Source organism: Urocampus carinirostris, chromosome 9 (assembly GCF_059441175.1).
Source record: "Urocampus carinirostris isolate Australia breed hairy pipefish chromosome 9, RoL_Ucar_1.0, whole genome shotgun sequence".
Lineage (NCBI taxonomy): Eukaryota > Metazoa > Chordata > Actinopteri > Syngnathiformes > Syngnathidae > Urocampus > Urocampus carinirostris.
The window spans coordinates 33,021,954-33,036,858 of NC_142357.1; the positions used below are offsets into that span (position 1 = coordinate 33,021,954).

Below are 14,905 nucleotides of genomic sequence, written 5' to 3' on the forward strand. Positions count from 1 at the left end.
CTTTCTCTCTTTCTCCCTCTCTCCCTCCTTCTCTCTCTCCCTCTTTCTTTCTTTCTCTCTCTCCCCCTCCCTCACATCCTCCCTCCCTTTCGCTCCTACCCTTTCTCTCTCTATCTCTCCCTCCCTCCCTCCTTCCCACAGTGCCTGTCTCGTCATTCGGTTCAAATCTCGTGCACTTTGTAAATACTTTATACACTCGTAATACTTTTCTACCATGGACCGGTTTAATGCCTGACAACATTCTCGGGCCTAGACACAGTAACTTAAAATAGTGTGATGCCGATATAAGAACGTATGCCTTTTCATGTGTCGTCTGTATCACTCGTGATCTAGCGGATGGGATACGGCTCACTCCACGCCGTGGTCTGGTTTCGATTCCCGTTGCATCCAATGTTGCGATCGTATGCCATCGTGATCAGTGATATATATTGACTGATTTTTATTAGCTATTGTGCCCTATAGTCCGGTGCGCCTACTATATTCAAAACATATCACAAAACACAATCTTATAGTGCCGAAAATACGGTATCTGCCATACAGTATGACAAACGACATGTCGGAATCGGGCCCGTTTTGCACAGAAGGCTCACATGTGTGCAGCTGCTCTCAGTTTGTGTCCTCTCGCTCTTTTCTCCCATGTTCATCCATCATCTCTCTCTGTCTTTCTCTCTCGCTGCGGATCTGCTGAAACGAGAAGCCCTTCTGTCCAAATATTTCCTTTGAGCTGAGGTTTCCAAGTCTTGTTGTGGCAAGGTTTTGCCCGGCTCTCCCATGGTTTTTGCAGGGATGCTTTGACTTATTGGACCCTGTCACAGGCCGGACCCCCTGCTAGGTTGCCGTTAACGTCCGCCATCTTTCCTTTGGGACGTCGTTACGAAAGGAGAGCAGGAGTCGCCAATGCCCTTATCCGCCGTTAAGGAGAGACTTATACAAGATGGAATTATAGGCGTGTAGCGAAACACGGTTTTAAGAGGATTGGGTTTTTTGTTTTTTATTTTTCTTTTATAAGTTCGAGTTTGTTCGGACCAAATTAAACTTCTCCTTCCTTATCTCTTTCTCTTTCTTTCTCTCTTTTGCTTTTTCTTTCTTTCTCTCTCTTTCTCCCTCTCTCTTTTACTCTCTTTCTCCCTCTTTCTTTCTTTCTCTCCTCTCTCTTTCTTTCTTTCTTTCTTTTTCTGTTATTTTTCTCTCCTTCTTTCTTTCTTTCTCTCTCTTTCCTTTTCTTTCTTTCTCTCTCTCTCTCTTTCTCTTTCTCTTTGTTTCTCTCTCTCTCTCTTTCTCTTTCTCTGTTTCTCTCTCTCTTTCTCTCTCTTTCTCTCTCTTTCTCTCTCTTTCTCTCTCTCTCTTTCTCCACCTCTTTCTCCCTCTCTTTCTCCTTCTCTCTCTCTTTCTCCTTCTCACTCTCTCTCTCCCTCTTTCTTTCTTTCTCTCTTTCTCCCTCTTTCTTTCTCTCTCTCTCTCTCTCTCTTTCTCTTTATCTCTTTCTCTTTTTCTCTCTCTCTCCTTCTTTCTCTCTTTCTTTTTATCTTTCTCTCTTTCTATTTCTTTATTTTTCTCTCTTTCTCCTTCTCACTCTCTCTCTCCCTCTTTCTTTCTTTCTCTCTCTTTTTCTTTCTCTCTCTTTCTCTCTCTTTCTTTCTTTCTCTTTCTCTCTTTCACTTTCTTTCTCTCTCTCTTTCTCCCTCTTTCTTTCCCTCTCTCTCTCTCTCGCTCTCCCTCTCCTTCTCTCTCTTTCTCTTTCTCAATCTTTCTCTCTCTCTTTCTTTCTCTCTCTCCCCACATCCCTCCTTCCCACAATGCCTGTCTCTTCGTTTGTACACGACCCAGTATCAGTCCACCCTTTGGTGTTCCGAACTTAGATTCCCCCAAGTGACATGCTCGTCCCTGCAGGTTTTCTTTTGTTAGTGTAGCATGAAAATGGTGAAAGTCATAAAAGTCTTACTTCAAGTAGAGCCCAAGAGCCCACCCGAAAGAATAGGTTATTCGAGCGTGCCTTAGAAATCCACGTACTTGCACGCGCATCAAGTTGAAGTGCGTCATTCGAGGCGTCTTCATAAAAGTTTACTATTTTCTTAAGTATGTGTTGACAATGCCCAACTGAGTTCAAAGAGCCCTTATCTTTTTTTTCCCCATGCGCTTTTATCTTACTTTTAGAATAGAATAGAATATACCTTTATTGTCATTGTTACGAAGTGGGTTGAACATATTGTGACAACAAAATTGGACGTGGCACTCCAGGTTCACATTTTACTGAGAGAATTAAAAAAAAAAAAAAGATAAAGGAAGATGTTTGTATTGTCCTTGTTGCAGGCTTTGTTTTTCTCCGGCGGTGGGTGAGGGACAGACAGAGATGGCCGGATCCAACTAGGTGTTTGATATTACTGTGCACACGGTCCAGTGTTTTTCCCCCCTTTTTTTAGTGAAGTTTTAGTAAAGTTGTTCGGGGCGGAACACATTAAGTAGGAGGAATAAGGGGCGGGTAGGGATGGAGCTAGTCTTTTGTTAGTGTAGCATGTAAATGGTGAAAGTCATAAAAGTCCTACTTCAATTAGTGTCCAAAAGCCAATCCGAAAGAATAGGTTATTCGACCGTGTCTAAGAAATGCACATACTTGCACGTGCATCATAAACGTGCTGAAAGAAGCAGTAATGATGAGATGAGCCACACCCTTCAGAGCTGATCTGCTTTTGTTACCTAGGTGATTTAAAAAAAAGAAAGGCTCATGGAGGCTTTTAGGACTGGTCAAAATTTCCTATTTCAAGTTTGGACTCTCTTCCCTGTTCTCTCTGCAAGTTCAAAATCCATTTATATATTTCCTTATTTAAAATGTCTACTAACCTATGAATCAATTAGCTTTTAGTGCGGCGTGACTTGAGCTAATGCAGTTGAGTTAGTTGATTGGTCAAGGCTATCTTTGTTAGCGCGGCTAACGAAGAATGCGTCTTCTTCGTATTTCTTGATAATCACCAGCTTCTTTTCCATGGTTATCACGTTCTTCTTGCTTCTCCCTTTAGCATCCCTGCAAATCTTGGGACTCGAAGGTTATAAATAGGAAATGTGGGAAACATGCTAGTTTATCCGTTAAATATATATATATATTTTTGACAGAAATAGGGCAGCAACTCAAAATCCTAAATATGTTGCAGCACGGCGGCGCAGTGGTTAGCGCGTGTGCGGCACAGTTCTAAGGTCTTAGGAACCTCCTGTGTGGGTTCAAATCCAGCTACCGGACTTCCTGTGCGGAGTTTGTATGTTCTCCCCGTGCTTGCGTGGGTTTCGTCCGGGCACTCTGTTTCCTCCCACATTCCAATAATTGGCCGGTCCAAATTGTCCCTCGGTGTGAATGAGCGAGCGAGTTGTCTGTCCCTGTGTGCCCTGAGATTGGCTGGCAACCAGTTCAGGGTGTCCCCTGCCCACTGCCCGATGATTGCTGGGATGGGCTCCGGCACCCCCGCGACCCTACTGAGGATAAGCGGTGTAGCCAATGAGATGAGATGATGTTGCGTTCAACCACTTCTGCAAAACGTCTCTATTGTTTTAGATGCTAGGAGAAAAAAATGGATCTTATTGCGTCATGGCGATGAATTCCGCGTTATAAAAATACATCCCTCATGAATTAACGAGTCTTCAAACATGCCCCGGTGGTACTGTGAAGAATGACACTTCATTTAAACAAATAGAGTGGTGGTGTTGCTTCAGGAAATATTTGAGGTCCTGTAAATTACAGCTTTGGGTAGCGCAGTTGGAGTCTTACACTGTTCAATCATCCATCATGGAATTTTCTCTGCTTTTATCCTTTTGGACTGCAAGTTCAAGAAAACATTTCGAATATGAAGAGAGAAAAGATCGGGGGTCTCAAATGGAGCTAGGGTCTGGGTGAGGGTGGTCTTGAATATATTTTAGAACCATTTTATACAAAAAAACATCTTGAATTAATAAACGTTTTAAAAAGTAATGGTGCAAATCAATGGGTAGTGAATGAATCCATAATCTGTGTGAGCTGCACTTAAAAGGACCGTGTTTATGATTTAATGCCTACTGTCACGACCGCAGTGGACCCAAATGCGTAACGTTTCACACAATGCTTTATTGAGGGATCGGGGAAGTCAGGGCGAGAGGAAAAGACTGAGAGCTGGTGCGAGCTGGGCAGGAGGAGTGAGAAGCCCTTGAGAACGAGGCGTGGTCGTGGATCGGAACAAGTCGGGTAGCCGGGACGGGAGAACGAAGCATGGTCGGAGCAAACATTCTCTCGGGGGACGGACTAGTAGATTAGAGAGAAAGAAAAAGAGAAAGAAATAGGAGAAAGAGAGAAAAGTAGTGAGGGTGGGACAAAGAAAGAGAGAGAGAGAGAGAGCTAAAGAGAAAGATAAAGAGAGAGAGAGAGAGGGAAAGATAAAGAGAGAGAGAGAGAGATAGAGAAAGAAAGAAATCCAGAGAGGGAAAGATAGAGAAAGAAAGAAATCCAGAGAGGGAAAGACAGAGAGAAGGAGATAAAAAAAGGAGAGAAAGGGAGTAGGGTACAAAGAGAATAGGGGAAAGTAAGAGAGGTTGAGACAAAGAAAGGGAGAAAGAGAGAGAAAGATTGAAAAGAGAGAGAGAGAATATGAAAAACAAGAGATAAAAAGAGAAAAAGTGAGAGAGGGGGAAAGAAAGAGAAAGAAAGAAATCCAGAGAGAGATATAAAGAGAGGAGAGAAAGAGCGAAGGGTAGAAAGAGAGAAGGGGAAAGTAACAGAGAGAGTGTGAGAAAAGAGAGAGAAAACAAAAAAGGAAGAGAACAAAAGAAGGTAAAAATACACAGAGAAAGAGTAAAAAAACAGAGAGCGTGAAAGAGAGATAGAGAGCAAAAGGAAAGGGAGGGAAGAGAGAGGGGGAGAAAGAGAAAGACATACAATTACAGCGTCTTTGTGAGAGGCAACTGGCTTTGGCAACATCAATTTCAACCTGCAGCTCGTTTTTCTCTTGTGCTTCCCTCAGCGTTGTCCTACAGGCCGGATTCGATCTCTTAGCAGGCCTGATCCGGCCTGCGGGCCACCTGTTTGACACCCCTGGTGTACATAATATTTTCAAATATGTCTCCTTTCTCCAGCTCCACTAGGCAACATAAAACTGCAAACCTTTTCATCTGCGAGAGTTAGAAGGTTCTAGGAACGCCTATAATAATATTACAGTCCTTTGGCATCTGTTACCGATTGCTTTCACCGGTTCACACCGTTACTTACATCTGTCAGCACGTTCCGTACCAACGTAATTTACTGGGCGAAACCCATTAAACAAACAATCAAGAGAGCTGGATTGAGAATCCACGGAGCCAGAAATAATATCGCTAGACGTTTCATCAGATGTTTTCTTCCCCGGCAGAGAACAAGGGAGACCCTCAGCCACCACTGCGGCATGCTGGGAGATGCCCTCTACAAGGAAAACGACTTTGCTCTCATCATCGACGGCAAGACGCTGAAATACGCGCTCACTTTCGGAGTTCGACAGTACTTCCTGGACCTGGCCCTGTCCTGCAAAGCTGTCATCTGCTGCAGGTACAATCTTTACTCCTGCACCTTATCTACTTCATTTTTGCATTACCGTTTTGATCCGTGTACAACTTGCAGTTTTTCAACCTGAACCGTATTTTCTGCACTACAAAATTGTGTTGTGTGATATATTTTGAATATAGTAGGCGCACCAGACTATAAGGCACAATAGCTAATAAAAATCAGTTCATACATATCACTGATCACGTTGATATTAAAATGTAGGTGGATGTTATACCCGGGTTTTTACTATACAAAGGCTCCCCTACTTTCATAAAACAGTAGATTCCGTAAAAAATGTCAGGATGTCGGAAAATATCCGGACATTGCTGTAAGTTAGATTCTGTATTGTGTGCACCTTTTTCCGAGTAGAGGATGGTAGTGTAGTGCTTTTTTCCGCCACTACCGGTGTGTGGCGCTGTGAGAGCTCAGCTAGCATCCACCCAGAAGAAGAAATCCGGCTTCTACTTTCCAGTTCATGTGTAAACACACTGCACTGTATCTCTAGCACGCTAAGATTTTTGAGGTTTTTATTATCATCTCTTTTCTTTAATATCTTGTGCATCCATTCAATGCGGTTGGTGTAAAGTGTAAAGAATAGGTGAGCCGTTTCTTTTAAAAGGAAAATGGAATAAGAAAGCTTGATGCGGTTGAGAAAACAGTCGGATCGCTTTTTTTCATCCACTTTTTACCACGGCGGAGGAATTTGCCTAACTCTCGAAACCCATCTTCCAAAACAATGTTAAACTCAACTTTAATTATCTTTATAGAGCAGATTATTTTATGAAATGTTTATTTTTTTAGTACAAAACAATACAGGTTACTTGTACAAACCTTAAACATACAAATTATAGCACTGAAGCAACTTACGAACAAATTCAACTTACAAACGATCGTCCGGAATCTCGTTCTTAAGGTGGTCTGTATACAAATATCGCTGACCGCAATCGCAAAACAATGGATGCAATGGAAATTGAACCCTGGTTGCGGCTATGAGAATTCCAAATCTTATCCAATGGACCACAAGGAATATGTGGATGAAATGCAATGAAAATGAATAGTGCATTGTAATAGTGCAATTAAAATAAGTGCAACAACATTAAACAGCAGTAATTAGAAAAAAAAAAAATATATATATATATAGATAGATAGATAGATACTTTATTCATCCCCGTAGGGAAATTCACACTTCCAGCAGTCTACCCCGTTGTTTATTAACAGAGTAACATGATGCCCTAGGGGTGCTTGTTGCGGAGTGGATGACGTCACACGCTAGTCCAAAAGTTCGACATCCTTGCGGCAGATGGAAATCTTTTCTTGTGTCCAGGGATACACCACCTCGTGTTAGCGAGTCCGCCTCCTATCCGATTCCCCCAGGCTTTCGTGTCTCTGTATAGCGGCGCTGAAGCCGGATTGCTCCGGGTAGCTCCGGGTGGCTACACGTTAGCGTCCGGAATGCTAAACGTGAGCCACGTTTCCACAAAACACAGCAACTGCGCTCCCTGTGCGCTTCGATGTTTTCCACCAGCACTCGTTGATCTTATTTGGAAGTGAGTTCGCATTTACCATGATTACGGATGGTACCGAAGACTTATAACGCCGCTAGCCGCTTAGCTAGCTCCGGCTCTTCTTCCACCATAGGCCCCCTCATCACGCCGGCACGAGAATTCTTCAGGGCAGGGAGTTGATTCCTTGAATAAACGCATTTTTGTGCGCTAAAACCCATGTCCATAGGATAGAAAGTCATCCAAAGTGTAGTTGTCAAAACGGGAAGAAAAACACAGAAGATAGGAGCAGACAATAAAACAATAAATCACAAAAAGTGAGAGATAACAGGGCAGCTGCTGATATATATATATATATTTCACAAGGTGTATATACATTTATATATATTTCTTTTTCACAGTTTTGTGCAATAGTATTTTTTTCAGTTTCATTCGGCAACAACAAAAGAGAAAAAAAATCGAATTGTTGCAAGCTATGTTTTTGCAGTCTTGTGCATTGTTTTATGGTCCCTGAGCGTGTTTGTCTTGATTTTAAGGGACCCGTAGAGCCTACCAGAGGGAAACAGGTCAACGAGGTGGGGGCCTGTGGTGGGAATTGTCTTTTATGATGTTCTGCTACGGTATCGCACGCCAGCAATGTCTTTTAAACTGGGCAGAGAGCAGCCGCTGATCTTTTGGCCTGTGTTGATTACTCTCTGTAGGCTGTGCTCACCACACGGTGATGTCCAGGGTAATGGTGTAACCAAAAATATGACGGTCATAGTTTCAATCGTATGATTTGAATAATTGAAAGCATCTTACCAGTTACAAAATGATCCGGTAAAACTTGGTTGGATGGAGAGTCCATTGCGGTTGATCCTGGCCATCTGCAGGTTTGGGTTTCCCTGGAAAGCAGCTCAATTTTACTTTCTTGTTTTACGATGACCTTTGGAATGAACAGGAAGTTCATTTGTCTTCCCGAAAGAATCGCGGTTAGTACAAAAACCCCAAACTATGCAAGAGTTAACCATCTTTTTGGGCATCTTTGCTCTATCCCATTTTTTCACACGGCTTGGTGATGTCATAGGCAACCCATCCATAGTATTGGATTTATGATGTACCGTATTTTCCGCACTATAAGGCGCACCGGGTTATAGGGCGCACCCCGAAAAAATAGTTTTTGGTCCTATTTTTGAAATACATAAGACGCACCGGATTATAAGGCGCTACAATGGGAACGTGGACAAAACAGTCAGATAGTTCAGTCCAACTTATTCCCCCCTTAACATTCCCAAAGCTTGCAAAGACGCAAATGCGTGTCGAGAACACGTGCGGATGGGGTGTCCGTGTACGATGTCACTCAAATGCATCGTTCCATTCGGAAGGTTAAAGTCTTGGGATTCAAGAAATGCCAACCATTCCTTAGTTTCTATTTTCTTTTTCGCTCGCAACTTTACTGTGCATATGACAATAAACACTTGGAATTGAGTTGAATTTAAAAATAGACACTCCATTCCATCCATTATCTGCACCGCTTATCACAGAAACATCGAGTTCAGTCTGAAACAAGATACAGGGATAATATATAGCCGGAGTAGCTCACCGAAGTCGTTGTGTTCATAATAATGTGCAGCCAATGTCCTCTTATATCCGTGAGTGTAGTAAATCCAGGAGAATAAAATATTTACAAATACAGTATAGTAAAAAAATGCTTTCTGTATGCCGTCAGCCACGTGCTATACACATTCATCTTTTTCGGCCAATTGCAGGCTTTGTTTTGCCGTTTAAGCCAACGCCAGCCTGTAAATGATAAAAAGGATCCGCCTCTTGACATCCGAATAACTTTAGCCAATAGTGATCGATTCAAATGATGATTGACACATTGGTTAGCCAATGAAACGCAGATAAATAAATCCCAGCATACACCGCGGACGACTTGGCGTTCGGGGGGAAATCTAGTCGGTGGCGGCAAGTTAGTTGCAAGACTTTGCGAATTAATATTGATCCATAAATAAGGCGCACTGTATTATAAGGCGCATGGTCAGCTTTTGAAAAAAATAAAGGCTTTTAGGTGCGCCTTATAGTGCGGAAAATACGGTACTCAATATTCAAACATAAATTCACAGATTTCCCTCAATACACTATATTTAGTGTAAGAAAAAACCTAAAGCACATCCTACTCTAGAAATTATTTCGAGTCAGAAATGAATTTGTTGAACAAATCTTAACTCTGGTGCATCCTTACCAAATGTTTTCAGTGCACAATTTTCTTTTTACCGCTAGTCATAAATGTTCCACTTGCTTTTACAGCAGAAGCTTAAAACGGGGTTTATACACTCACATGTAAATTTATAATGTCAACTTGCAACATTACGGAGGTGCACTGTTGACCTGGCAATAAATCGCAGGAAGTACTTGAGCTGTCAAGCATCATGTACCTTCTTGGTTTACGGCCTAAAGTCGGAAATATGTTTGCAGAGCTTGCAGAACTTTCATTTTCTTAGTGCAATGTGAGCTTGTTGCTTAATAGGTTAACAATCATGGTCATATCTAATAATATCTCATCTCATTATCTGTACCGCTTATCCTCAGTAGGGTCGCGGGGGTGCCGGAGCCCATCCCAGCAATCATCAGTGGGCAGGGGGACACCCTGAACGGGTTGCCAGCCAATCACAGGGCACACAGGGACAGACAACTCGCTCGCTCATTCACACTAGGGACAATTTGGACTGGCCAATCCACCTGAAATGCATGTCTTTGGAATGTGGGAGGAAACCCACGCAAGCACGGGGAGAACATACAAACTCGGCACAGGAAGTCCGGTATCTGGATTTGAACCCACACAGGAGGTTCCCCAAGACCTTAGAACTGTGCCACACACGCGCTAACCACTGCGCCGCCGTGCTGCTATCTAATAATATATATGTAATAATAATATATATAATAATATCTAATATATCAAATCTCGGTAATCAGAACTTGCTCCACCCTCGTTCATTAAAACAGTTTAATATTTGGGTTACACCTTATAGGACTGCTTAATAATAGTCTTACTGTATTTAACTGATGATGAAATCTTCCAGTTTTACTCTTCTGCAATTTTTTTGTGAACCTTTATCTTTTTTTCCCACTCGAAACTATTCCCCTCACGAGAACTAATCAATTGAAATATGTTCCAGATCCAGCCGTGGATCTCAAACATATGTCTTATTCTATTTTGACTGACGCATGCCATATTTCATTTCAATTAGACATGACAGCAACATACGTAGTAAATGCCCAACATGGATGTTATGAGGTTTGCGGAACTGAGCAAATAATGAGTCCAATAATGATTTTGCAAGATACTATGGTGATTCAGCTTAATGGACTGTGTTTTATAGCATCATTTGAAGCAGGAATGAACAGTTGCCGTGCATCCCTAGATATAAGCCTTACACATCAGAAACTAATCTTTTGATTCATTCTGCATACTAACATACTTTTCGACCTCAAGTTCATTGGACTCTTTAGAACAACACCCAAGTATTACTTTCGACATGGACTATTTGATATTGATGGTCGGAAAACTCTTTGGAAAGTGAGTCCTACATAAATATAAACATCTGCATTTCCAAGTTCTGAATTACTCAAAAGAGCACACGAACATGATGAAGGCGGGGAAAAAATGCTTGGACAGCAGATGAATGCATAAAAACATGCGTGGTGTTAAAAGCTCCTTGGAGCACAGTAAAAAACATCCATGAGGAAATAGAGGGAGGTTGTGCAGCTGTATGTTTAACAATCGGGCTCAAGGAGGTCATCCAGGCCCTGTAAAGACCCCACTACAGTTTTAGATAGCGTCATGAAATATGATATGCATAACGTGAAGGATTACATATTTTTTTATGGATTCGGTAAATAACAGAGGTTAAGCTGACATTCTTGTAAGCTAGATAGATAGATAGAGACTTTATTCATCCCCGTAGGGAAATTCACACTTCCAGCAGTATCCTCGTGTTGAAAAATAAAATAATAAAATAAAAGATATAGAATACAAAAATACCCAATATAACGTGCTGCGATAGAGTATTTAAATAGTGCTACGGAAAATACACACTGTCATAATAATAAGGTAATATGCAAATGTGGAGGTGGGGTTTAATGTGGGCTTTTACTCCCCCGGGTGGAGTTAAAGAGCCTCATGGCATGAGGAAGAAATGGTCTGTCCGTGAAACAAGACTGTGACAGCAGTCTCTCGCTGAAGCTGCTCTTTTCGTTTGGAGATGATGCTGTGTGTATATATATATATATATATATATATATATATATATATATATACCGTATTTTCCGCACTATAAGGCGCAGCGGGTTATAGGGCGCACCCCGAAAAAATAGTTTTTGGTCCTATTTTTGACATACATAAGACGCACCGGATTATAAGGCGCTACAATGGGAACGTCGACAAAACCATCAGATAGTTCAGTCCAACTTATTACCCCCCTAACATTCCCAAAGCTTGCAAAGACGCAAATACGTGTCGAGAACACGTGCGGATGCGGTGTCCGTAAGATGTCACTCAAATGCATCGTTCCATCATTCGGAAGGTTAAAGTCTTGGGATTCAAGAAATGATAACCATTCCTTAGTATCTATTTTCTTTTTCGCCCGCAACTTTACTGTGCATATGACAATAAACACTTGGAATTGAGTTTAATTTAAAACTAGACACTCCATTATCTGCACCGCTTATCACAGAAACGTCGAGTTCAGTCTGAAACAAGATACAGGGACAATATAAAACCCGGAGTAGCTCACCGAAGTCATTGTGTTCATAATAATGTGCAGGCAATGTCCTCTTATATCCGTGAGGGTAGTAAATCCAGGAGAATACAATATTTACAAATACAGAATAGAAAAAAATGCTTTCTCTATGCCGTCAGCCACATGCTATACGCATTCATCTTTTTCGGCCAATTGCAGGCTTTGTTTCGCCGTTTAAGCCAATGGCAGCCTGTAAATGATAAAAAGGATCCGCCCCTTGACCTCCGAATAACTTTAGCAAATAGTGATCGATTCAACTAATGATTGACACATCTTTTTCGGCCAATTGCAGGCTTTGTTTGCCGTTTAAGCCAATGGCAGCCTGTTAATGATAAAAAGGATCCGCCTCTTGACCTCCGAAAAACTTTAGCCAATAGTGATCGATTCAAATGATGATTGACACATTGGTTAGCCAATGAAACGCCGGTAAATAAATCCCAGCATCCACCGCATACTACTTGGCTTTCGGGGGCAAATCTAGTCGGCGGCTGCAAGTTAGTTGGAAAACTTTGCAACTTTAAAATTGATCCATAAATAAGGCGCACTGTATTGTAAGGCGCATGGTCAGCTTTTGAAAAAAATAAAGGCTTTTAGGTGCGCCTTATAGTGCGGAAAATACGGTAATCTATAATGTTCGTTGTATTCAAAACTCAAATCAAATCAGTTCTTGTATGACTATTAATCAGTAACTACCAGTTTTTCCTTGTCCTCATGTAGATTTTAGATCAGGGGATGGTGTCATAATAGTCTGTCGTTTGCAATAGTCTGTGGTCTGTGCAGCCCGTTGAGACTCCTTGTGATTAAGGGCGTCACAAATAATTGACTTGACTAGTATTTTTATATACAAAAGGGGATGCAACATAAAAACTGCAAATGCACTCAAATGTGCAAGCTAATTTTCCAACTTGCTGCATTAAATAGTGCATTCGTCCATATCTAGAGCATTCTGGTCTTTCTTTTTCAGGGTGTCCCCTCTGCAAAAGTCGGAGGTGGTGGAGATGGTGAAAAAGCAGGTGAAGGTGATCACGCTGGCTATCGGCGATGGCGCCAATGATGTGGGGATGATTCAAACTGCGCACGTCGGAGTGGGAATATCTGGCAACGAGGGATTGCAGGCCGCCAACTCCTCTGACTACTCTATCGCTCAGGTAAACATCACACATTTTTCGTTGTCTTATTTAGATATTCTGATTCAAACGCCCAGGATGTGACATTAATCTGTTCTGAATAGAATAGAATAGAATAAACAGTGGAACCTCGGTTATCGACCATAATACGTTCTAGAACCCTGTTCGAAAACCGATTTGTTCGATCACCGAAATCATTTTTCCCATTAAAAATAATGTAAATCGTTTTAATCCGTTCCAACACCCTGAATGTCTACCTTGACTGTTTAATCATAAAGCTAACCCAGGCTAATCGTACGTTCGCGTAATCTTCCGTACGACAGATTACGCTAACATGAACGTGTAAAAATAAAAAAAAAGGATAAAGAAAAGAATTATGCATAGGATTTCTTACCTTTGTGGTGGTCAGCAGAAGGCACAGGTGGACGGTGGGGTATTCCCTAGCAAGATCAGACGCTCGCACACCTCCTTCATATTTTGCTATTATTTCTTTCTCAAATGAAATAGTTGTACGCACTACTTTTCTTTTTTCACCTGTAGCTACTTTGCTGCTTGCACTGACTTTCTTTGCAGGCATAATTAGGGGCTAAAACACTTGCTACACCTATATTAAAAGCGAAAGCAAAACAAAGCACTTCCGCACACAATAACAGTTGGTCAGGAAAAGAGCGATCTACACCCGTACGCCGCTCAGCATCGCACCCTAGCGTACGCACTCACGCATTACCGGCGTTTGAACTCCGATTTTTTGACCGAACAGCGAAGCAAGAATTTCTCGAAATTTGTTCGAACTGAGAGGCGTTCGAAAAACGAGGTTCCACTGTACCTTTATTGTCATTGTTACAACATGGGTTGAATATATTGTGACAATGAAATTGGACGTGGCACTCCAGGTCCACATTTTACAGTGAGGATAAATAAAACAAAGGGATAAAGGAACCAAGAAGAGGTTTGTACTGTCCTTGATCGCATAGGCTTTGTTTTCCTCCGGAGGGGGGTGTATGAGGGGGTGAGGGACAGACAGAGATGGCCGGATCCAACTAGATGTTTGATCTTACTGTACACACGGTCCAGTGTTTTTTCCCGTAATTGCTCAGTCCACGTATTGAATGAATTTGGGAAGTACAGTCCTTAAGCATGCCTGATTAAAGTCGCCGGCGATGATAAAAGTGGGGATTGCAAAGTAAAATGGCCGTATTGCCGAGGATAGAAACCTATGGTAATTGGCTAATGCATTAAATGCATTATATTATAATTACAATTTATGTCGAACTCAATTTACCTAGGGGGCGGCAGAGTTAGGGTTCAAGGAAAGTAGGGCGGCACCGGGTTTTTAACAAGATTTTGTTGTTCTCAAATATCTTTTTAAAATCTAAAGATAAAAAATTAAACCATATTAAGAATTAATAAAGACTAAAAAAACAAATCAGTAATAAGTTAATAATAATAGTAAGACCCAAACACTGTCGGTGAGTAGAAAAATCAAATTAGTCAGAAGGGTATAACCACTTGTGAGGCCCCTTTTTCCCATGCTAAGGTTTCGAGTTTTTCCTTGTTAGCATGTTGGTTTAAGATCAGGGGATGGTGTAACTGTAACCTCTGCAGTCCTTTGAGACTTTTTGTGATTAAACTTGCGTGGGCAGTATTAACATAAAAGCCTTCATTTTAAGACAGGGGCCTCAAATTATTCTCATGCGGGCCTTGAGTTTGAGACCCCTGACTTGTATGTATGATTTTTGGGAGGACTTTCTGTAATATTCCTTCCTCTCCGCTGTCTTTCTGGGCTTCCATGAGGATATTGAAAATTGAGCGAAAGGCATTGTGGGAGGGAGTTCAGCCAATAGCATATCAACAGCTTCACGATGCTGTGATGCAAACCAATAGCAGACAAGCATTTCAAAACACATTCCAACAGCTGTTAGTTATCTTAGAGACATAACTTGCACAGTTATACGCACAAACACC

The 14,905-nt window shown here is 41.7% G+C and overlaps 1 protein-coding gene across 4 annotated transcripts in view; it reads left to right on the forward strand.

Annotated features, from left to right (window-relative positions):
- The window catches only part of atp8a1 (ATPase phospholipid transporting 8A1), a 222,770-nt gene that overhangs the window by 128,236 nt on the left and 79,629 nt on the right, over nt 1–14,905 (forward strand). For all 4 annotated transcript variants that reach the window (XM_088343544.1, XM_088343546.1, XM_088343545.1 and 1 more), the window contains 2 exons: nt 5,361–5,533; nt 12,778–12,961. In XM_088343544.1, the coding sequence (XP_088199670.1) occupies nt 5,361–5,533; nt 12,778–12,961 (357 nt within the window). The remainder of the gene's footprint in view (nt 1–5,360; nt 5,534–12,777; nt 12,962–14,905) is intronic.